This window comes from Physella acuta, unplaced genomic scaffold (genome assembly GCF_028476545.2).
Source record: "Physella acuta isolate Inbredline_101_S28 unplaced genomic scaffold, ASM2847654v3 ptg001440l, whole genome shotgun sequence".
Classification (NCBI taxonomy): Eukaryota; Metazoa; Mollusca; class Gastropoda; family Physidae; genus Physella; species Physella acuta.
In genome coordinates, this window is record NW_026732955.1 from 200,949 (window position 1) to 226,545 (window position 25,597).

Consider the following 25,597-nt stretch of genomic DNA (forward strand, 5'->3'; position numbering starts at 1 on the left):
CTAATCACTTATCTTGTCTCCAGCTTCCGTCTCAGACAACTCACATAAGGGGTCGTCCATAAATGACGTCACACTCGTAGGGGGGAGGGGGGGGACGTAATTTTATAACGGTGTGTGATAAGGGGGAGGGGGGGAGTTCATATGGGGTGACGTCACTTTTTGGCATTATAAAAAAGCAATGTAAGAAAACGAGTTTTAGCCGTTATTTCGCGTTTTAGAAAACGGTTTTAATAAATTGTAATAGGAATTGATCAAAATACTCTATGTTGACGGAGTTCTGACAAGAATTTGGAAAAATATCAATGTTTAAAAAAAATAATTCAAAATAAATCAAGGGACATTACCAATATAAATACAATGCAAGGGACGTAACAATAGCAAACAAAACACAACAAAAGTACCTGACACTATATGTAAAAACGCAAGCCAAAAATATTTCTTTTTATTCTCGAACAAAATTAACAATAAATATATTCCTGTTTTAAAACAATAGATATCACATTTTCTTTTTACAATTAAACGTTTCTATTGACATTTTGAGAATGCTGTTATGATAGTACTGGCGTGCGGTGTCCACCACGGGGTCGGCAGGCTAGAACTGAAGTGCTGTGGTGATAAAGTCCGAGATCTGACGGTTGGCCACCCGAGTGTAGATCCCTGGGTAGTAGGGCCGTGCACAACCCGAGCCGAACGACACGATGCCGTGGACCACCCAGCGGCCGTTGGTCAAGCACATCAGAGGTCCACCCGAGTCGCCCTGTAACAGAACATACACGGCATGTAGGGTTTCTTTCAGACAATTAGCTACAGGTACGGGGGGGGGGGAATTTGAATCTTCAGTTACAAGAATGGTTAAAATGTATTTTTCTATTTCGATTTAGTTTTTTATTTCAGTTTCGCCGAGAAGATGCCTGAAAGAACACTGGTTGGGTGGCGCATAATACAACAATCATACAGACAGTGGCGCATAATACAACAGTCATACAGACAGTGACGCATTATACAATAGTCATACAGAGAATGGCGCATAATACGACAGTCATACAGAGAATGGCGCATAATACGACAGTCATACAGACAGTGGCGCATAATACTACAGTCATACAGACAGTGACGCATAATACAACAGTCATACAGAGAATGGCGCATAATACGACAGTCATACAGACAGTGGCGCATAATACAACAGTCATACAGACAGTGACGCATAATACAACAGTCATACAGAGAATGGCGCATAATACGACAGTCATACAGACAGTGGCGCATAATACAACAGTCATACAGACAGTGGCGCATAATACAACAGTCATACAGACAGTGGCGCATAATACAACAGTCATACAGACAGTGGCGCATAATACAACAGTCATACAGAATACATCTTCAGCAAGTATTAACCCCCCCCCCCCCCCACACACACCCCCATCTACTCCATTACCTGACAGGTATCTATCCCGCCCTCCTTAAAGTTGCCGGCACAGAACTTGAGGTCGTTGATGTAACTGCCATACGACGTCTGACACAAGGCCGACTCTACAATAGGCAGCTCAATTTTACCCAGGTCGTAGAACAGGCGGCTAGAATAGACTGAAATCAAAAGTTTATCAAGGTCATACAACAGACGGCTAGAATAGACTGAAATCAAAAGTTTATCAAGGTCATACAACAGACGCATATAGACTGAAATCAAAAGTTTATCAAGGTCATACAACAGACGGCTATAGACTGAAATCAAAAGTTTATCAAGGTCATACAACAGACGGCTATAGACTAAAATCAAAAGTTTATCAAGGTCATACAACAGACGGCTAAAGACTGAAATCAAAAGTTTATCAAGGTCATACAACAGACGGCTAGAATAGACTGAAATCAAAACTTTATCAAGGTCATACAACAGACGGCTAAAGACTGAAATCAAAAGTTTATCAAGGTCATACAACAGACGGCTATAGACTGAAATCAAAAGTTTATCAAGGTCATACAACAGATGGCTATAGACTGAAATCAAAAGTTTATCAAGGTCATACAACAGACGGCTATAGACTGAAATCAAAAGTTTATCAAGGTCATACAACAGACGGCTAGAATAGACTGAAATCAAAAGTTTATCAAGGTCATACAACAGACGGCTAGAATAGACTGAAATCAAAAGTTTATCAAGGTCATACAACAGACGGCTAGAAAAGACTGAAATCAAAAGTTTATCAAGGTCATTCAACAGACGACTAGAATAGACTGAAATCAAAAGTTTATCAAGGTCATACAACAGACGGCTATAGACTGAAATCAAAAGTTTATCAAGGTCATACAACAGACGGCTATAGACTGAAATCAAAAGTGTATCAAGGTCATACAACAGACGGCTATAGACTGAAATTAAAAGTTTATCAAGGTCATACAACAGACGGCTATAGACTGAAATCAAAAGTTTATCAAGGTCATACAACAAACGGCTATAGACTGAAATCAAAAGTTTATCAAGGTCATACAACAGACGGCTGTAAGCTAAAATCAAAAGTTTATCAAGGTCATACAACAGACGGCTATAGACTGAAATCAAAAGTTTATCAAGGTCATACAACAGACGGCTATAGACTGAAATCAAAAGTTTATCAAGGTCATACAACAGACGGCTATAGACTGAAATCAAAAGTTTATCAAGGTCATACAACAGACGGCTATAGACTGAAATCAAAAGTTTATCAAGGTCATACAACAGACGGCTATAGACTGAAATCAAAAGTTTATCAAGGTCATACAACAGACGGCTATAGACTGAAATCAAAAGTTTATCAAGGTCATACAACAGACGGCTATAGACTGAAATCAAAAGTTTATCAAGGTCATACAACAGACGGCTAGAATAGACTGAAATCAAAAGTTTATCAAGGTCATACAACAGACGGCTATAGACTGAAATCAAAAGTTTATCAAGGTCATACAACAGACGGCTAGAATAGACTGAAATCAAAAGTTTATCAAGGTCATACAACAGGCGGCTAGAATAGACTGAAATCAAAAGTTTATCAAGGTCATACAACAGACGGCTGGAGTGGACCGGCTAATCACGTGATCTCAGTATATTTACGTAATGACTCCCTTTTTACTAACACTGGCCCCTTTTTAAAGTTACAAACTCACATGTTTCAATTGAACAATTACATTGTAATCCGGCCAAAAATTTATTGGAAAATGTTACTTGTATTGACAGGATTATTTCATAACTATCTTTTTAAAAATCCGAATTGCATCAAACTAATAATATAGCTTTTTTCTGATATCTATATATCTATCTCTCTATCAACAAACACGAACGTTTAACTTATCAACATGCTGGAACTTGAACATCTTTAAACAACAGCCAACTTACAACTGTCCACGCCCCATCCGGCAGCTACACAGTACTCAGCATTTCTTGGGTCATCATTGACGTTAGGCAGACATACAGGTGATACACAGTAGGAGTATGTCAGTGGTTTCGCTAAGGTGAGCACCGCTACGTCATAATCTGCAACATACAGTGGTTATAGCATTAGGTAGGCCTACACAAACATTAGCTTTAATTGAACATACTGTGGTTATAGCATTAGGTAGGTCTACACAAACTTTAGCTTTAATTCAACATACTGTGGTTATAGCATTATGTAGGCCTACACAAACATTAGCTTTAATTGAACATACTGTGGTTATAGCATTATGTAGGCCTACACAAACATTAGCTTTAATTGAACATACTGTGGTTATAGCATTAGGTAGGCCTACACAAACATTAGCTTTAATTCAACATACTGTGGTTATAGCATTATGTAGGCCTACACAAACATTAGCTTTAATTCAACATACAGTGGTTATAGCATTAGGTAGGCCTACACAAACATTAGCTTTAATTCAACATACTGTGGTTATAGCATTATGTAGGCCTACACAAACTTTAGCTTTAATTCAACATACAGTGGTTATAGCATTAGGTAGGTCTACACAAACATTAGCTTTAATTCAACATACAGTGGTTATAGCATTATGTAGGCCTACACAAACTTTAGCTTTAATTCAACATACAGTGGTTATAGCATTAGGTAGGCCTACACAAACTTTAGCTTTAATTCAACATACTGTGGTTATAGCATTATGTAGGTCTACACAAACTATAGCATGTAATACAACATGAAGGGGATATAATATTTCTACAAACAGTACAATGTTAAATACACACGGCCACAAGCCCACCAAACACACCATGTGGTAAATAATGGCCATAAGCCCACCAAACACACCATGTGGTAAATAATGGCCATAAGCCCACCAAACACACCATGTGGTAAATCATGGCCATAAGCCCACCAAACACACCATGTGGTAAATCATGGCCATAAGCCCACCAAACACACCATGTGGTAAATCACAGCCACAAGCCCACCAAACACACCATACACTCATGTGGTAAATATGGCCATAAGCCCACCAAACACACCATGTGGTAAATCACAGCCACAAGCCCACCAAACACACCATACACTCATGTGGTAAATCACGACCAGAAGCCCACCAAACACACCATGTGGTAAATTATGACAAACCTACCGTTGATGTTAGCCACGTGCCTGCGGTCCACATTGACCCTAGTGACGTAATAGCTCTGAAGTTTCTTGACATTGGATGAGCCAACACCGACAATGACACTGGATGCCGGCAGAACAGCGCCTGTTTGCCTGCAAGATAACAACTCTTTGACAACAACTCTTTGACAACAACTCTTTGATAACAACTCTTTGACAACAACTCCTTGATAACAACTCTTTGACAACAACTCCTTGATAACAACTCTTTGACAACAACTCCTTGATAACAACTCTTTGATAACAACTGTTTGATAACAGAGGCGTAGCGACCCTTCCCGGTGCCCGGGGACAAACTTTTCGATTTGCACCCCCCCTCAAACTTTCGATTTATTTTTCCAACCCATTTTGGCGCCCCCTAAGGTCGGCGCCCGGGGACATATGTCCCCCCCCCCCCTCCTCGCTACGCTACTACAACTCTTTGATATCAACTCTTTGATAACAACTGATATTCCATAGGGGTAGCTGAGACTCGTGCCATTGAGGTAAAGAAGAATATCTGCATAAATCTCTGTATATCCATGGACTAAGACATCTACGTATGTAGGTCTATCTGGTTGTACATTTGTAAGCCATTGTATCCTTATGGTAACTATGACACAAGTGTGTATAAACCGTGTATAAGACGCGTGAGTATGTAAACCTACCTGTCCTTCAGACAATGCGCTGCCGTCAGGATGTGCCTCGAATCCAAGATTGTCCCGCCACAGAAGAGGGACCCAGCGTTGACGGCCACGACCCAGGGGAACTCACACTCGCTGGCGTTCTCGTGGGGGACGGTTTTATATCTGGAGTGGTTGGGGCCACATTCGTAGGTGGCTGGACACGGGTCAAAACAAGACATTAAATACATACAGGTCAAAACTAGACATTTAATGTACACAGGTCAAAACAAGACATTTAATGTACACAGGTCAAAACAAGACATTCAATGTACGCAAGTCAAAACAAGACATTCAATGTACACAGGTCAAAACAAGACATTTAATGTACACAGGTCAAAATAAGACTTTTAATGTACACAGTCTACAACATATATGTCACAGGATTTAAGAAGTTATATATGAAGTCAGTGTAACATGCTCAGGAGAAACTGGCTAAAGACAAGTTTAAGACGACAAAGGTAAGTTGAAAAACATTGCATTAAAAAACGTTTTAATATCAACTGATAATACACTAAAAACGAGAAAATAAATGCTTTTCATTAATTATATAATCATACACTAAACTATTTGAATAACTATAAAGAAAAGCACAGGTCACTGTATTATCTATTGGATACCTTTACTAAAATTTAGGAAGAGACCCCACCCACGCTTTTCTTTTATATTTTATATATTTAAACAATATATTTTTCTCCTTTGTAGTGCATTATTATATAAACTATTTTGATTACAATACAAGGTTTTTTTATGCAGCTTTTTTTTTCAACGGGCCTACTTTAAATTTTTTAATTTACTACAGAGTTACATGACTAAAAGTTATTGCACACCAATTGAGCATGATAACGCGCGTATATTGTGGTGCGGAAAGAGTAGTAGAACAACCTACTAATTTAAGACAATTTTTTTAAATTCATTAACAATTAATTAGGAATCAAATTAAGTCATATTTAATGTCATATTACATTGTCTTTAAGTCTTGACCAATGTGCCAACTTTAAAACGAATTTGTCAGTTAGAAGTTCCCGAAATTTCGCTCGCTCGTTTCGATATATGATGACAGATAGATAGACTGACGACTGACGAAGCAAGTTAAATAAAAGCTTGTAAAAAGTAAAGGATGGGAGTCACCTACCATCAACAGGTGTCCTTAAGGTAGTTCGTGTACTGGTTGGTAGTGTTGGACTCACTGTAGTCTGCGGGACTGTAATTTAACAACAGTTTTAGTGACATCAATCATGCCACAACCATTTTAGGTGACATCAAAAACAACAGTTTTAGTGACATCAATCATGCCACAACCATTTTAGGTGACATCAAAAACAACAGTTTTAGTGACATCAATCATGCCACAACCATTTTAGGTGACATCAAAAACAACAGTTTTAGTGACACCAATCATGCCACAACTATTTTAAATGACATAAAAAACAACAGTTTTTGTGACACCAATCATGCCACAACCATTTTAAGTGACATCAAAAACAACAATTTTAGTGACATCAAATATATAACAACAATTTTAGTGACATGAAATATCCGAATATATTCTTAAAATAAATATTAAAAACTTTCTTTGTTAGTTGAATGGCTCTAGTTCTATGACGTGAGATTTGTGATTACCTCCCCCTGGGCAGTTCTTGGCACACTGTGTCATGTAGTTCTGTATAAAGTAAGTGGAGCTGACGAACGACGCGTACAGGTTGTATGTAGCCAAACACTGTCTGTAGCATAGTGAAGCTGTAGGACAGCAGAATATCTTTAGCATAGAGGCATGTTGGGGCATAGGGGAGGGTGGCCATTTAGAGGTGGAGGTGGATTACAGCTCCAAAAGGAGGGTGGATTACATGTAACAGCTCTAAAGATGATATGTTATGTGATTGAAAACGAAAGATGCACCCAATAACAACTATAAATATAATATGTTGTGTGATTGAGAATGAAAGATGCACCCAATACAGCTCTAAAGATGATATGTTATGTGATTGAAAACGAAAGATGCACCCAATACAGCTCTAAAGATGATATGTTGTGTGATTGAAAACGAAAGATGCACCCAATACAGCTCTAAAGATGATATGTTATGTGATTGAAAACGAAAGATGCACCGAATACAGCTCTAAAGATGATATGTTGTGTGATTGAGAAGGAAAGATGCACCCAATAACAACTCAAAAGATGATATGTTATGTGATTGAAAACGAAAGATGCACCGAATACAGCTCTAAAGATGATATGTTGTGTGATTGAGAAGGAAAGATGCACCCAATAACAACTCAAAAGATGATATGTTGTGTGATTGAGAACGAAAGATGCACCGAATACAGCTCTAAAGATGATATGTTGTGTGATTGAGAAGGAAAGATGCACCCAATAACAACTCAAAAGATGATATGTTGTATGATTGAGAACGAAAGATGCACCGAATACAGCTCTAAAGATGATATGTTGTGTGATTGAGAAGGAAAGATGCACCCAATAACAACTCAAAAGATGATATGTTGTATGATTGAGAACGAAAGATGAACCCAATAAAACCCCAGCACAAGTTACTCACCATCTGACGTCTGACCTTGAGCACCCGGCAGGTTTAGACAAGAGTGGATGAGTACAGCCAAAAAAAAATCGGTGGTTAAGGACCTTTTCATGGACATTTTTGTTTCTGAAACAAAAGATTTTTTAAAGATATTTGTATGACTCTCACTTAGTATCGCTTCTAATGGTTCGTATCTGTACATCCATCTCACACTGAGGCTTACATGCGCTCTATAACATTTGTCAATAAGATCAAACGCAGTTGTAATCTACTAACAAACCTAAGTTTGACTGGGTTATCCCCCATTGAGTCACCTCCCTGTGTAATGTTGACCTTGTTGACCTACAGAACTAACGTAGATTTACACCCATAATGCCCATTCCTTTTTTTTTAACCGATGTACAATACAAGCATGAGGGATTTAAGGGAAACGTTTAATCTTTTGATCTTATTACATATGTAGGCCAGTTACAGAACTTTAGTTATATGTCATTTGTACCCACTTATAGCAATCGACTGTTCTTGTTGACAAAAATGTAGCCTCGTATAAATTAAATTACTGTTGCAACGTTTTATCGTTAAATTGTCACAATCTAAAATAACTATCTCTCAAATCTTTATTTAACAGTATAGTTTTTGTACATATTAACAAGTAAATCACTTCTAGTTAAAGTAAAATTGCCTTGCTTTCAAACACACAAGTCAGGAGTATCGATAAACTTTTAGTTTTTAAAAAGTAATGTCACAAATTAACTTACATTTATTATTTCGCGTTTTATAAAATTATTTTGTAAACAGTAATAATAATTGATTAATAACTCAATGTTAACCAAGGTCTGTTAACATTAGAGATAGGAAATCGTCGTTAAAAAAACAACAAAAAAACCCCCACAAGTTTGAGGGGTTAGGATGAAATGTTACGTCACATTCAGACTTTTTAATGACATAGTGAGAATATCCGCATCGGGGGAGGTAAAACGCGTTTTTAAAAATGCGTTTCGTCATTTATAGATGTCCACTTACTAGAATGAAGTTCCACCAAATAGAATATACAACATTTGTTATCCAAAGACGGAAATATATCTTTTACCTTAAATAAAAAATGCTTTGATATAAGGTAAGACTAGCAAACAATACAAGATGACCTTGATATTGCGGCAAGTTTTAACACCTACAGAAACAAGGGTTCATTGAAGCACTTACCTGCTGATATTTCTCGGTGTAAGAACAAACCCTGGACCCCAGACGTTTAAAAACTTGAAACCCCTTTTATACCCTGACAAAGCCTTCTGTCTTTCAGGGAACAAACAACAGACTTGCGTTAAACGGCACATGTTTCAAGAAAGCATTGTAAAACTTCGTAAAACAACTCATTTAAACGAATGTTGCTTTAAGCCAGTTTTACAGCTGATGGTATTTAGATTTTCTTTAGTAAAGATTGGTTTCATTGTCATTCCGGACATGCACCCACATTATAAAGGAAATGGACATTTTTCCCCCATGACGTCACACAACAATCGGAAGTTTAGTGTGTTTGAAGAAGAGCCCATTGAATGGACGTCTTCGTAGTGTTGTTTCGCTTTGATTTTTAAATCCGGTTCAAAGACAGCGCTATCTAGCTTTGTTTCTACATCCGATTCAAATATTTCGTCAGCTTTGATGGTACGTGACAGCAACAGACAGGATTGGTGAGGCAGGTCTGTCTTTAATTGGACCAGAAGGCACTGCCTGTTTTTCGTAAAAGTGCAATTAAGATAAAATGCCACACAAAACCTAGCTCCCAGCCACACAAAACCTAGTTCTCTGCCACACCAAAACCTAGTTCCCTGCCACACCAAAACCTAGTCCCCTACCACACCAAAACCTAGTCCCCTGCCACACCAAAACCTAGTCCCCTGCCACACCAAAACCTAATTCCCAGCCACACCAAAACCTAGCTCCCAGCCACACCAAAACCTAGCTCCCAGCCACACCAAAACCTAGTCCCCTGCCACACCAAAACCTAGTCCCCTGCCACACCAAAACCTAGTTCCCTGCCACACCAAAACCTAGTACCCTGCCACACCAAAACCTAGTCCCCCGCCACACCAAAACCTAGTCCCCTGCCACACCAAAACCTAATCCCCTGCCACACCAAAACCTAGTCCCCTGCCACACCAAAACCTAGTTCCCAGCCACTCCAAAACCTAGTCCCCAGCTACACCAAAACCTAGTCCCCAGCCACACCAAAACCTAGTCCCCTGCCACACAAAACCTACCCCTGCCACACCAAAACCTAGTCCCCTGCCACACAAAACCTAGTCCCCTGCCACACCAAAACCTAGTCCCCTGCCACACCAAAACCTAGTCCCCTGCCACACCAAAACCTAGTCCCCTGCCACACCAAAACCTAGTCCCCTGCCACACCAAAACCTAGTCCCCTGCCACACCAAAACCTAGTCCCCTGCCACACCAAAACCTAGTTCCCAGCCACACCAAAACCTAGTCCCCTGCCACACCAAAACCTACCCCTGCCACACCAAAACCCTGTCCCCAGCCGCACCAAAACCTAGTTCCCTGCCACACCAAAACCTAGTCCCCTGCCACACCAAAACCTAGTTCCCAGCCACACCAAAACCTAGTCCCCTGCCACACCAAAACCTAGTCCCCTGCCACACCAAAACCTAGTCCCCTGCCACACCAAAACCTAGTTCCCAGCCACACCAAAACCTAGTCCCCAGCCACACCAAAACCTAGTCCCCAGCCACACCAAAACCTAGTCCCCTGCCACACAAAACCTAGTTCCCAGCCACGCCAAAACCTAGCTCCCAGCCACACCAAAACCTAGTCCCCTGCCACACCAAAACCTAGTCCCCTGCCACACCAAAACCTAGTCCCCAGCCACACCAAAACCTAGTTCCCTGCCACACCAAAACCTAGTCCCCTGCCACACAAAACCAACCCCTGCCACACAAAAATCAACCCCAGCCACACCAAAACCTAGTTCCCTGCCACACCAAAACCTAGTCCCCTGCCACACCAAAACCAACCCCTGCCACACAAAAATCAACCCCAGCCACTCCAAAACCTAGTTCCCAGCCACACCAAAATCTAGCCCCTGTTACCAGAGTTTCTTCCAGGCATCTCTTCGGGGGGTCGAAGCCGCCCTGAAAATTTTTTACCCCCCCCCCGAAAGGAATGAAATTTATATAATTTATATAGAAAATATATACTTTTAACAGTGTACGCCCCCCCCCCCCCCCCCGAAGAAAGTTTACCGCCCCCCCCGAAGATATCAAGTGCCCCCCCCCCCCCCGGAGAAAAAAATCTGGAAGAAACACTGCCTGTTACACCAACAAAATCTATCCCCTGTTACACCAACAACAAAAAAAACCCCACAATTATCAATAATATTTTCAATAATAGATCTGCATAGTTTCCTCAGGAAGAAGCAAACTACATGACTAACTGACCTTTGACCTTGCCAGAACTCACCAATGACACATCTTTGTCCGGGACAAGAACACGATTACCGTCCTACAAAAATCCCCTTTCGTTGCTCTATCTCATTTAGTATTCAAGGCAGCCACCAGCCCAATGTTGACGGATTCTCCCTCCTCGCATAACCCTTTTCTTGAACATAGGGCATCTTGCAGCTATTGAAGCTGTGTGTTTGCACGACGCTTATCTGGTCAACACTTAAATTAAACAAAGTGCTACAAGCACATTTGAAAGATAAATGTTATTACTTTACTGCGCATTGGGTCTATGATAAATTTCTTGAGAATTTTTCAACGAAACAATTTGACTTTTTACTTTCTCGTTTACAGAGCGTAGAGAAAGAAGAAAAAAAGACAAATCTCGACGTTTGAAACCACCGCGATTCGGAAAACCCCATCTTGTCTGTGTCTCTATTTCTCTAATTCTCTCTCTCTCTCTCTCTCTCTCTCTCTCTCTCTCTCTCTCTGTGTGTATGTGTGTGTGTGTGTGTGTGTGTGTGTGTGTGTGTGAATCCACGATAACTTGATTACCGGTAGAAGTTTTATATATAAGACGCATTAGGCAAATGAAGTAGAGTTCATCTGTTTCAATGACCTTGGGTCACAGGGGTTAGCACTATGTTCAGCCGCTTTGTTTCCATAAGGTGATGGGTGAGTCAGGTACCCAACAGAGCTGGATGGTCTCAATGACGCCTGACAGACTCCAGCTTAGGATCCGAACTCGAGACTTTTCAGATTAGCAGTCGTTTGCTCCACCTACACTTTGAAGTTTTTATCATCATTTGATCAATTTCCGGTAACCGGAACTCGTATTTGCTCTGTTTCCGGTTTGGACGTTTTTTTAATGAGACAGTATTCTTTATATGAATTATTTATGTTACAACTACACTGGGCAAACATGGGCTTAAAATATTCATACATTTCTTAAGGCATTTGCTTGAATGAATGCAGTTTATCCAAAGGTTGTTTTCCTGACTTTTTGACAAAAGCACGAGCGGACGTGGACCAACCCCGGAGAAAAAAGTCTGGAAGAAACACTGGACGTGGTCAAACCCTCACTGTGGACAAACAACATGTGTGCTAGGCACAGTCAAAGCACCTGCGGCCAAAGCATCTATGTATGTGTAATCGGAAAATCTTAGCAATGTATGTTTCCGTGGATTTTAGAATAAGAGGCGGATTTTATTCTTTTACTAAAATATGCAGATATCTGTGTGAAATATATCTTTCTACCTATAAACACAGACACATACAAATTCAAATACGCATGCATAAACACACACGCATAGCGATAACTCTCATTATTGATTTATGTGTTTGTGGAATCTCGTATGTGCGAAATCGTTTCACTTGAGCTTTTTGCTGCTTCGCATTTTTCTGAGTATGCATTTTACAGTGTGCCGAAATTTCTCCTTATGTAGTTTTCATTTTTTTTTTCTAGAGATCTAGATCTAGATCTACAAGTCTACATGAGAACTTCTCTTCGTGCATTTTCGGTGTGCATTCTAGCTTCGCTTTTTTCTACATATGTGTTTGTGCTTTTGCTATGTGTGGCTGTGCTACAATATGACTAAATAATATTTCGGTAAATGGTTATACCGTTGATAGTTTTAAAAAGTAAATAAAAATGGCCGAAAGGGGAGTAAATGATGTTAACCCGTTTTCATTTAAAACATTTGTCGGGAAAGACAAAAAGGTTTCGACGCAAAGAAATGTAAAAAAATCAGAAATAGACACCGATGATATTTTTGGAGTTGATAAAGCATCAGACGTGCTTCAGATAAAAGAAAACGTCAATTTAGAGAAGTCTAGTTTTTCACTTGTGGTGGAAGTAGATGAGGGCGGTGGAGGTAAAAAAGTAAACAGTAAAATAAAAACATGCCTAGACCTAGATCTAGGCCTATTAACTAATAATTAAATTAGAACCTGGGGAAATCGGTAATCTATCGCTTTAGCGTAATCAATTCGGCCGTCACTAGTAATGTAGGGATAAGGTAACTAATAAATATGGCTTAAATATGGATATATTTTTGCATATTTTACTAAAATACTAAAGATAATTAAATATTAAACCACATTTAAGGTTTAAATCAATAAAAATGTCAGGAAATTAAAGTTTAACAACGATGTTACAGATACTAAATTTGCTATTAAAAACAGCGGCCATCTTAAGAAAATATTATTTTGAGTCATTTCCCTTTAATTTCTATTTGTATGGAAATGTATTGATGTTTGCTATTAAATAGGTTAGTCTTGTGTTTAAATACAAAGCATGCGTTTTTTTTTTTTTAATTCTGCCCTTTAAACAATTTAATTGACGACAATAAACATCAGTTCTAGAATTATTATTATGAGATGCAATTTTTATACATTAAGATACTCCCTATTTTTATAGAGCTACCACTACATATCTAATGTTTATTTAAATATTAGTTTGAGTTCATTCTTATTGTTTGTGTTATTGTTTGTTTCCTATTTTCATTTAATATTTTCAAGCTTTTTTCCTTTAATTAGTGATTTAATCATAAATGACGTCCCGTTTTTTGACCTCTCTTCTGCTTAACCTCCCCCCCCCCCCCACCCATTTTCGCCGTCACGAAATAGTTGTAATGTCGAAAATTACCTTTTTGCCCTGTCTGTTAAAGTCAAGCCATAATTCTAATGAAAAATATTTTTATCATTTTTGTATTAGGCGAAATACATAACGTTTCACGTTTCTTACCCCTCCCACTTCCCGCGTAAAACGTCGTCTCAAAACCAGTTACTCCACCCCTTAAGTGTGCGATGTCATTTAGGGTAGATGTCAAGTCCTATATACATTTTGAATAACCTTTGTTGTCAAAATGTTGATACCAAATACCCAAAATGAGTTATATGGGGTTGCCCATAAACGATGTCACATATGCAATGCTAATGTGACGTCAACTTACGCAGGGTGGTCGGGGGGGGGGGGATGCGTGACGTCTATTTTGGAATCTTCTATAAAGCTGTGCTCAATGAAAATGAGGAACATAAAGCGTTCGTTTTCATGCATACATTTGTTCATAACTATTGCATGCCTGTTGTACTAAGCGGTGTTAAACAACCTCAGCACACCATCCCCGCCAAAAAGGGCCTGCCACTAAATGCCTACCGACGAAATTAGGCCGCACTATATTGACTCCAAATGAAATAACTTCTGACAACAAGGCTCAAACCAAGTAGCTCCTGTCCACAATATTCGACAAGTATTGACTAGCAGGTAAAATGGGACAAATCGAAAGTTGAAAGTTTGTCGCCTCTGGGGGGTGACACCATTAAGTGCCGCACCGGGTGACACTCGACCTCGCTACGCCACTGAGCTAATGTAAAGCCACAGATCAGTATAGCCTTGAATTTAACATAAAATAGTGTTAGCAGTGGACAGCCTCTAAGACTGTGCATTAGGAGTACGGCCGTCGGCAAAACGCCAGAGTCCGACGATATCTGAACATCAGTTTTGTCTTTTATGAAGTGCGGAGCACCTTTAAGACCTGAGCTTGGCCCCTGTTGACACCACCACTAGCGCCGCTTATGTCCACATAATAATCACACGTTTTGCGTGGAGCTTAATGGACAGACGTTTACAGGTGGGACCGGGAGCCTAAATGCATTTACCGAAGCCGCTGTGTCACGGGCATTTTAGAGCCGAACGTCTCAGGGCAGCAGGTTGCAGAAATTAAAAGCACGTGAATTTGTATAGTAGAGGGAGAACATCATGCCACTGTAATAAATTAAACACCAATATAATTCACCGAACTAAAGTTATTTAGATCTATTAGTCAGGCTAAACGTCGTTAAAGTCTCATCGCCATAGTGATTTAGTGCCTGTTTTGATTTTCTTTTAATTACGCGGTATCTTTCTTAAACATTAGCCTAATGACAAATGACGTCACGCGCGCCGCGAACTTTGTGACGTTGTGCTTAGTGGGGGATGAAACGGCGTGGTTGTGAAAAATGACGTATTTCTTTTTTTTTTAACAGACGAATAAGTGATAGATTCTAATTTTCCTACGAACTATACGTTGATCTAGTTTTTTTTTTCTAGAGGGGGATATCACTATATTGTGATGGGCGGTTTATATATAATCTCAATATATTCTGATCTACTACTATTCATACGGCAACTATTATACTCGTGAGGAGGACGGGAATCACTCTTATGTTCCGCAGACACTAATTAACAATGTCAACAACTTAGTTTATGAAATAACATGAACTTAATTAACACACACTTATAGATCATTTTCACAATATCAAATAATACGTCCGTTTTCTACTATATCTAACCCCCAACTAACTTCACTGTTGCGTCTTACGTCATCGGTACATTGTCGCACCATGCTCACGTCACACTCACGCCACAAATATTTTGTTGAACACGCGCACAATACTCTCGCACCAAATCGTCTACCGTCCTTAGTAACCTCTACTCGTCTAGTCTAATTCTATATATCTACGCTATGACACATATAGTGGGTGTTTTTTTTTTTTTGGTGTGGTAATAATGGATGGTGGGGAGGGGTAAAGATTGACTACTGAAGAAATCAAAAATTGATGACAGCAGAAGGCAAAGAAAAAAAAACCATGTGGTATTCAAATGTAACAAATTAAAATTTGAACCTATTTTAAAAAACACAATAATCTTAATTCAGAAAAAGTGTAGGCCTAAGACTAATGTCTACAGACAAAACAACTAGGCTTAATTAAATGGATCGCCCATAAATGACGTCATACTTTTCCCGACAATTTCCCTCTCACCCAATAGTTACTAAAAGCAAGATGATGATTTAATATCATTTCGCAGTTCTACTATACCCGAACCCTTAATCACAATTTCTAACGAAAACGAATATATTCTTCATCATTTTTGAAATAATATTTTACACCGTCCCATATTTTGAGTCCAACGTCATTTATGAGGAATATGGACGACCTAATAATTGGCAAGTTAAGGGGTCATCCATAAATGACGTCACGCTTTTTTTACGATTTTTACCTCCCCCCCTCCCCTCCGTCACACGTTGTCACAAAAAGTCAGACCCCCCCCCCTAAAATGACGTCACACATCAGCCTACAACCCCCCCCCCCCAAAAAAAAAATTGCAGTTGATTTTTTTTTAAAACATCGATATTTTTCCAAAATCTTGTCTGAAATATGTCAAAATATAGTATTTTAATCAATTCCTATTATAATTTATTAAAACTGTTTTTTAAAAAGCTAAATAATGTCTAAAATTCGTTTTCTAACATTTCTTATCTATAAAGCAAAAGTGTGACGTAGCACCATCTGAACCCCCCCCCCCCCCCTCTCCCCCTCATCACACATCGTCACAAAATTACCGACCCCCCCCCCCCCCCCCCCCCTCCCCCCTACGATTGTGACGTCATTTATGGACGACCCATAATCAGTACAAAAGGGTTTAGTAAATGTTGGACCTCCCAAAATTTTTTGAGATCTTGGATGTACATACATACATAGCCTTCATTCACTTGAAAATGAAATTAAAGATAAGAAGACGGCCCTCTGTCTTACTTATATTAAACAAGACAGGTATGTATATTAAACAACAAAGTCAACACAATATACATACGAATAGACATTTTTATCCAGGGAAACTACTCTAAATTTTATTTGGAAAGATGGCCGCTGTTTTTTTTCTACTAATATTTATCTCAAACACCTAGTTTAAAGTTAGTTTCATGTTATTTAAATTGTTTTGGTCACTGTTTGTTATTTTAAATCAATTATCTGTGATATTTTGTAAAATTTGACTTAAATAAACTTATTTAAACAAATATATTCATCAGCTACCTCTACCGCACATTACTACTGCAGCCGAATTGATTACGCTAAAACGATAGATTACCGGGAAATCTATCATATTATATTAGGTACGAAAAATCGGCCAAGGCTAGTATTGTAATGTGAAAGAAAGGTGACTCATCACAAAAATGAAGTAAACCAGTTAGGTAGCATCTGATGAAAACAGTAAAAAACATAGCTGTCACTGTCAGCTGATCTTTAGCGTCTTTAGGTTAGGCCTAGATCTATATTATATTTATTTAGTATTTAGAGAGTCTAGGCCGGTAAAACTCCATTTTAGCTTATTTTATTCCCCGGTTCACGTTCACCTCCAGTTGAGTGGATTTTATTATAAACACAACCGAACCACACAAAAACGTTTGGAAATCACTCAGCCTATTTTTTTTTTGAATCTTTGGTTTAGTTTTTTAAATTAATTTTGTCAAAACTTGAGAAAAATCCATAATTTTTACTATTGAATGAATGTGTACTATTTATTTAGATCTAGATTTAACTTTTTAGCGCAATTTCCATACTGGCAATTGCGTTTAATAATGCGTCATTTCTGGATGGATGGATGGATGTGTGTCCGCAGCTTTAAGTCGTATCTCCTCCTCAACGAAGCAATATCGAGGACTAGTTCCAAAAGCAAATATGTTAAGCAAGTTCCAAGGGTGATTGTGGGCCAAAAAAATTCCCGGAATTCCTTCCTGGATTTCCCGGAAAAGCCAAAAAACCTCAAACAAATGCAGTTTTTGCTCCATATCTCGGCAATCAGACCACTTAGCGACTTGAAACATTTACCAATCGATTCCTGCCATAATTTAGAACAATATTGCAGAAGAAAGTTTTCAAAAATATCCATTCGTTCGGTCACAAAAAATTAATTAAGAACATTTAAACTGAGCATCGTGTAGGCCTAAGATGATATTTACTACTTTTTTAAACTGAGCATCTTGTAGGCCTACTCGTTAAAATAAAACTATTTCCGTTGATATAGGTTAATATAGTTGTCTTTTTTTTTACTTATTAATTCAAACGTTATTTTTGTACCCTATTAATTTATTTATAATTTATATGAGAGTGATAGGGAGTTACAATTACAAGGTTTAGTTTCGCTAGGCCTAATCATTTTTTCACATTTAAAAAAAAATTAATTAAGGAAATTGCGCTTACATTTTCACTAGACTTTTTATTAACTTGTTTTTTCTTGAAAATGTGTTTGTGTCAGTTAAGATTTTCATGGCAATGCGTAAAGTAGAAACGCATAATTGCAAGACATGACTGGATACTATAAATTAACTTAATGAACTCACAGTCACTGTAAGCTATGACGTATGCTGATAATTAAAGTCAAAGTGAACTCACGTTGAACCCTTGATCTTGTAGGGATTTTTCTCACGCCAACAATCACATGCTATTTAGGCTAATTGGAACTGTAATGATAATTAATAATATTTTTAACTTTTTCTAATTAAAACTTATTCAGAAAAAATAATTAGATTTATATCTATCAACTAATGATTCTAAACCTAGTGTTTTCCTTACATTTTTGTGTGTTTTGGTTTTGTTTGTAATAAAATACGCTCAACCGGAGGTGAACGTGAAGCGGCGAATAAAATACTCTAAAATGGAGTTTTACAGTCTAGGCCTAATACTGAAATTTTTAATATAATTGTATAAAAAAAAACAGGTACATGAAATATTTTTATCAATTTTAAAACACAAATCCTCATTAAAATGTAAAATTATTACCAAAATTTAATGAGTCACCTTTCATTCACCTTACTAGTACTAGCCACAGCTGATTTTATGTACCTAAAACAATAAATTACCAAATCTGGATTTAGGCTACTGTTTTTATTAGGCCTACTGTTATTATTATTATAATTATGTTACATTGATAGCTAAATGACCTCAATTGTGTACTACTTGATACAGGCCTAGGCCTAGAATTAGAATCTAGATCTCTTTCTAATTCTATTCTCTGAGTTAGTAGGCCTTATAATCTTATATTAGTATATAAAAGTATATAGACAGGCCTATTAACTATTATTAGTATTATTTACTTTAGGTCTAGGCCTATCTAATTTCTATTCTCGAGTAATGAGTGCCGTGAAGTAAAATCGCCCTATGGACATGGTTTATTAGCATAATTAGCATTAGGCTAGCCCAATCTAGATTTCTAGCTTAAATAAAATTATGATGATTTTAAATGGAAACATTTAACAACAGGCCTACTAACTTTGATTATTGTAGGGCCCAAAAAAACTCTCCTGAAAAAAATCAGCCAAGTATTTGGGACTGATATAATATTAAATCACATTAAAATGAATATTAGAAGAAAATAATGAAATACATTTTATGATACAGTAACAAATTTTAAGTATATCAGGCTGTTTCTAACTAGGTGGTATTCAGTCTACACAATATAAAAGATGTTCAATCATTTACACAATAAAAATAGGTTGTTCAGTCATCGACAAATTTTGGACGCTGTAAAAATTGGAACATCAGATTCACTGTACTTGAAATAAGATTGTGTGGGTATTGGTGCATTAAAACTATACAAACTATTTAAAAATTTAATTTCTGCATCCAAGTTCTTGTTGGAATTCAGGTGCATACATTTTTTGCAGATATCAGCCCTTTTTCCCTCAACAAGCCTACCTATTGGATGAGGGTAAAATGCAAGACTAAAACGTCACGTAATCTGCCGTTTTCAAACCACTCTTGCATTTCATTGCCTTGCCATTTTATGTTTTGGGCCTCGCGTTTTACCAAGACCCTTTTGCACCCTTCTTTCATTTTATCTGCCACTCCATACATTTTTAGGTCTAATGAGAATCTAACTACCTTTTTTGCTAATATTTTGTTTCTTTTGTATTACTAACTCAACTAACGCTGATTATTTTTCATGCAATTCAAATTGAAAATTTCTAATTTTTAACCAAACTACCTATAGTCAAACTAAGAGTTTGGCGGCTAATCCCAAAATTATTTTTGTTCAAAGTGCATATGCCTTGGGTCTTTACAACCAATTCATACTTGTCATGACACCATTCAATTCATACTTGTCATGACACCATTCAATTCATAATTGTCATGACACCATTCAATTCATAATTGTCATGACACCATTCAATTCATACTTGTCATGACACCATTCAATTCATACTTGTCATGACACCATTCAATTCATAATTGTCATGACACCATTCAATTCATACTTGCCATGACACCATTCAATTCATACTTGTCATGACACCATTCAATTCATACTTGTCATGACACCACTTCCAAATAGATCAGGCAGACTAAATTTTATTAGTCATACATGGTATAAAAAAGTATAAGTTGTGGCAGGATAAAAGAAGTCACATTTTAATCAGAAGTGTGTGATCCATGTGTACAGAGGGGACTATGCTAGTCCTAATGGACTAAAATAGATTTGTCAATATGTTAAAAGTGTTTTAGTTCTAGAAGTTTTTTAAAAAGCACTGGTAAAAAATGCGTTTTGCCTTTTTTTACTAGTCACTATCCTTATTATCAGTCATTATCACTTTTTCATTTGCTGTTGATGAATAGAATTTCCTCTACTCACTAGATCAAATGGTCAAGTAATAAGAAACTGTGCTGTTGTTCTATGGCTGCAGGCTGCACTAGACATGTTATAGTGTTAGAGCTATGTTGTCCCTTGTACAAAGTTTTTAGAACGTTAACTTGTGCAGTCACCTTGCGATATAAAATATAAAAAGTTGACTTAAATATGTGATGGGACAGGTAGATGGCTTGAATTGACATCTATCCCATCAGTTACGGGTTCAAAACTGTGCATGTATTTGACCATAATGGCTTTATCAGCAACATGTGAGCATGTTTTGGTTTGCTTGTTTGTTACTTTAAAATTATTATAAATCATAATTTATTCATAGCTTGCGTGTAATACTATTTTTTTAGGAGATTTAATATTTTCTTACTGTTTTCTTAGGTTCTTCAAAGAAAGAGAAACAAAAAGACAACCCATTTTCATTCAAAAAGTTTTTGTCTTCCACCTCTAGCCAAAGCAAAGGGGGAGCAGATTCATTATTTCCCCTAGTCCCTGACTCAGTCAGTGATCTCCCCTTGGCTGGCACAGACATTCCTCCCTCCAGCATTATTCCAACAGCTCAACTATTAGAACCAAAGTTGAATACAAGCTTACCAACAGTAGACTGTGATCTGATAGCAGATTCTTTCTTACAGTTGCCTAACCACAGCACCAGTTCAAGCCATGAGCTTGTTTTAAAGCAGAGTTCTTTCAATGACATTGAGTATGAAGATGAAATTGACAACAGTATATTGACTGACAATGGCAGAAAGAAGTTAGCACTTCCAGATTTTTTGTCAGATGGAGCAGCTCTCAGTGGCCACAAGTCCTCTTCAAATACTATAGAGAAAAACCTGTTGTGTGGACATGAAGATCTGTTGGAAGAAATTAGAATAGTAAGTTAGGTATGCTTGTCATTTGCCTAAGTTAATATATCAACTAGTTTGGAGGGTCCAATAATACCTGATGTGGTACACATTTCATACAAGTGTTCAAACATTTTAATTTCAGCTTAAAGAGGAAAACATAAAGCTGCAGGGTGAGCTGATGATAGAAAGACAGTCTAGTAGTGAGAAAAATCAAAAGTCAGTACCAACAGATACATTGTGAAATCTTTGTTGACATTTTATCTCAACAGATATATAATTACATCATTGTTTACCAAAAGTATCATCACATCGCTTGTTAGATCATTACATTCTTCTAGTTTAGTTGTAGATACCCTTTCGAATTGTTTTAGTGTTAAAATTTGATTTTTTTTTCAACCAATAAATTCATAGATAAAAAGCAAAAACACGAGTTTGATTTCTATTGGCCAGACTTCTGCAGCTGAAAATAGATTTAGAGCGTCAGAAAAAGAAAGAACTAGAAGAAACAGCTGTTCTGGAACGTGCTGTGCAGCAAGTGGAAGAAAATCTGGTCACAACCACTGTAAGTCTTGCCATATTGGACCTGTTCTAGATCTTTCATTTATTGGAATACATACTTTTATAACAAAATAATTCCAAACCAAATTTACAATTGCCAAAACAGCTGAATTTTTCACCACACGTCCTGATTATCAAATGCCATAAGTCCTGATTATCTAATGCTTCAAGTCCTGATTGCATATTTTTCCTGATAATACTTTGTCCATGTTATACTTGCAGAATTGTGCAGTTCAGGCAGAATCTACTGTAGCAATGCTGAAAAAAGAGATCAAAGTGTTGAATGTGAGTTTGACACTAAAATGTTTACTGCTTCATTTATATTTATCAACATCTAAGCTAAAAAGCACTAATAGTTTTATTAAAGCTGTTATTAAAGTTGTATTGTGTAAAGATATCTCCATGTACAAGATGTATTGTGTAAAGATATCTCCATGTACAAGATGTATTGTGTAAAGATATCCCCATGTACAAGATGTATTGTGTAAAGATATCCCCATTTACAAGATGTATTGTGTAAGGATATCTCCATGTACAAGATGTATTGTGTAAAGATATCCCCATATACAAGATGTATTGTGTAAAGATATCCCCATGTACAAGATGTATTGTGTAAAGATATCCCCATGTACAAGATGTATTGTGTAAAGATATCCCCATGTACATGATATATTGTGTAAAGATATCTCTGTGTACAAGATGTATTGTGTAAAGATATCCCCATGTACAAGATGTGTAAAGATATCCCCATGTACAAGATGTATTGTGTAAAGATATCCCCATGTACAAGATGTATTATGTAAAGATATCTCTGTGTACAAGATGTATTGTGTAAAGATATCCCCATGTACATGATGTATTGTGTAAAGATATCCCCATGTACAAGATGTGTTGTGTAAAGATATCCCCATGTACAAGATGTGTAAAGATATCCCCATGTACAAGATGTATTGTGTAAAGATATCTCCATGTACAAGATGTATTGTGTAAAGATATCCCCATGTACAAGATGTATTGTGTAAAGATATCTCTGTGTACAAGATGTGTAAAGATATCCCCATGTACAAGATGTATTGTGTAAAGATATCCCCATGTACATGATGTATTGTGTAAAGATATCCCATGTACAAGATGTGTAAAGATATCCCCATGTACAAGATGTATTGTGTAAAGATATCTCTGTGTACAAGATGTATTGTGTAAAGATATCCCCATGTACAAGATGTATTGTGTAAAGATATCTCCATGTACAAGATGTGTTGTGTAAAGATATCCCCGTGTACATGATATATTGTGTAAAGATATCCCCATGTACAAGATGTGTAAAGATATCCCCATGTACAAGATGTATTGTGTAAAGATATCCCCATGTACAACATGTATTGTGTAAAGATATCCCCATGTACATGATGTATTGTGTAAAGATATCCCCATGTACAAGATGTATTGTGTAAAGATATCTCCATGTACAAGATGTTTTGTGTAAAGATATCCCCATGTACAAGATGTAGTATTGCATAAAGATATCTCTGTGTACAAGATGCATTGTGTAAAGATATCCCATGTACAAGATGTATTGTGTAAAGATATCCCCATGTGCAACATGTAATGTGTAAAGATATCCCCATGTACAAGATGTGTAAAGATATCCCCATGTACAAGATGTAGTATTGTGTAAAGATATCTGTGTACAAGATGTGTAAAGATATCCCCATGTAAAGTTGTGCCCTCTGACCTTTAGAGCCAGATCAAAAGTTTGCTGCTGGAGAACGAAGCTTACAAGTCAGGAGACGGCGGTCTGTCAGATATCAGAGAGAGGACCAAGTACACAGCTGACCAGCTACACACAGCTGCAGCTGGGGCAGAAAAAAACATCAAGTGAGTCCCAGCTTGCTTTCTAATGGAATCTCCTTCTAGATGTCAACCTTTCATGTAGCCCCACTTTCCTCCTGGTACATTCTCTCATCAGCCACCATTTTGTTTCTTCCTCAGAGAACTTCTGACAGGGGTAGATAAGCTCAGGCTGCTGTCTCAAGTTTTGGCATCTTTAGAAAAAGTATCAGAGGTGAAACCAGACAGTCCAGAACATGACACCAAACCCTCATGAGAGCACTCAGCTCTCTTGGACTTGCTTTATTTATTTACAATTCTTTTAGTGTATTATGGATTTTTACATTTCTAGTTTTTATCATGTTACGTACTACATATGCAATGTGGTATTGTCAATCTAATATTTACTGTTCCATATGTTTATTTCCTGCATAAAATTGTCAGAATGTCTTTCAATATTTGTGATTAAACTGGTGTATTGCACACCTATGGTACATTACAAGAAACTTTTTTTTCTTATTTTTAACTGTACAATGTTAGGAAATTTTGTCAATCCATAGCAATCATCAGTTTTCTATTCTCTTGCATATTGACTAATTAGGGTACCTATTCCGCGTCAGCTACCTCTGAAGGAAGGAGATTTAAGTACACTACTGATGATAACAATAAATTTTCTTTGTGTCATTTTTATTAAAACTTTTCAATATTCTTTCAAATATGGAAAACATTTTAAAGTTGGGTTTTACTTTTTATATTCAAGTGCTTGTGGAACTCTTATGGCCAGTTGGTCAGGGTAGAACTAATGGCTTACACTAATGGCCACTGGTCAGGGTAGAACTAATGGCTTACACTAATGGCCACTGGTCAGTGTAGAACTAATGGCTTACACTAATGGCCACTGGTCAGTGTAGAACTAATGGCTTACACTTAATGGCCACTGGTCAGGGTAGAACTAATGGCCTCTGGTCAGGGTAGAACTAATGGCCAATGGTCAGGGTAGAACTAATGGCTTACACTTAATGGCCACTGGTCAGGGTAGAACTAATGGCTTACACTTAATGGCCACTGGTCAGGGTAGAACTAATGGCTTACAGTAATGGCCACTAGACAGGGTAGAACTAATGGCTTACACTTAATGGCCACTGGTCAGGGTAGAACTAATGGCCACTGGTCAGGTTAGAACTAATGGCTTACACTTAATGGTACTGGTCAGGTTAGAACTAATGGCCAATGGTCAGGGTAGAACTAATGGCTTACACTTAATGGCCACTGGTCAGGGTAGAACTAATGGCTTACACTTAATGGCCACTGGTCAGGGTAGAACTAATGGCTTACACTAATGGCCACTGGACAGGGTAGAACTAATGGCTTACACTTAATGGCCACTGGTCAGGGTAGAACTAATGGCCACTGGTCAGGTTAGAACTAATGGCTTACACAATGGTACTGGTCAGGTTAGAACTAATGGCCACTGGTCAGGGTAGAACTAATGGCCACTGGTCAGGGTAGAACTAATGGCTTACACTAATGGTCAGGTTAGAACTAATGGCCACTGGTCAGGTTAGAACTAATGGCCACTGGTCAGGGTAGAACTAATGGCTTACACTAATGGCCACTGGTCAGGGTAGAACT

The 25,597-nt window shown here is 37.7% G+C and overlaps 2 protein-coding genes across 2 annotated transcripts; one reads left to right on the plus strand and one right to left on the minus strand.

Annotated features, from left to right (window-relative positions):
• Positions 1-426: 426 nt before the first annotated feature.
• LOC131927774 (chymotrypsinogen A) lies at positions 427-9,156 on the minus strand. The gene is made up of 9 exons (XM_059283577.1): positions 9,021-9,156; positions 7,839-7,943; positions 6,905-7,021; positions 6,417-6,485; positions 5,267-5,438; positions 4,585-4,712; positions 3,374-3,511; positions 1,442-1,590; positions 427-757 (listed from the first exon to the last, which is right to left on the minus strand). Exons 2-9 carry the CDS (start codon positions 7,933-7,935, stop codon positions 593-595), a joined length of 1,035 nt encoding a protein of 344 aa, XP_059139560.1. The 5' UTR covers positions 7,936-7,943; positions 9,021-9,156; the 3' UTR covers positions 427-592.
• Positions 9,157-12,919: 3,763 nt separating this feature from the next.
• LOC131927775 (endosome-associated-trafficking regulator 1) lies at positions 12,920-24,464 on the plus strand. Its single transcript, XM_059283578.1, has 7 exons — positions 12,920-13,146; positions 21,111-21,604; positions 21,720-21,793; positions 22,028-22,139; positions 22,358-22,420; positions 23,877-24,013; positions 24,128-24,464. The coding sequence occupies exons 1-7, from the start codon at positions 12,924-12,926 to the stop codon at positions 24,240-24,242; spliced, it is 1,218 nt and encodes a 405-aa protein (XP_059139561.1). The 5' UTR covers positions 12,920-12,923; the 3' UTR covers positions 24,243-24,464.
• Positions 24,465-25,597: the final 1,133 nt, after the last annotated feature.

Excerpts from the sequence above, each read along its gene's own strand:
- LOC131927775 (XM_059283578.1), top strand. The coding sequence starts at position 12,924 with ATGGCCGAAAGGGGAGTAAATGATGTTAACCCGTTTTCATTTAAAACA. Across the intron at positions 21,794-22,027 it reads AGTAGTGAGAAAAATCAAAA|ACTTCTGCAGCTGAAAATAG; the intron begins GTCAGTACCAAC and ends TCTATTGGCCAG. Across the intron at positions 22,421-23,876 it reads AAGAGATCAAAGTGTTGAAT|AGCCAGATCAAAAGTTTGCT; the intron begins GTGAGTTTGACA and ends TCTGACCTTTAG.
- LOC131927774 (XM_059283577.1), bottom strand. The coding sequence starts at position 7,935 with ATGTCCATGAAAAGGTCCTTAACCACCGATTTTTTTTTGGCTGTACTC. Across the intron at positions 5,439-6,416 it reads CTTAAGGACACCTGTTGATG|CCACCTACGAATGTGGCCCC; the intron begins GTAGGTGACTCC and ends ACCCGTGTCCAG. Across the intron at positions 1,591-3,373 it reads CGGATGGGGCGTGGACAGTT|TCTATTCTAGCCGCCTGTTC; the intron begins GTAAGTTGGCTG and ends TTTTGATTTCAG.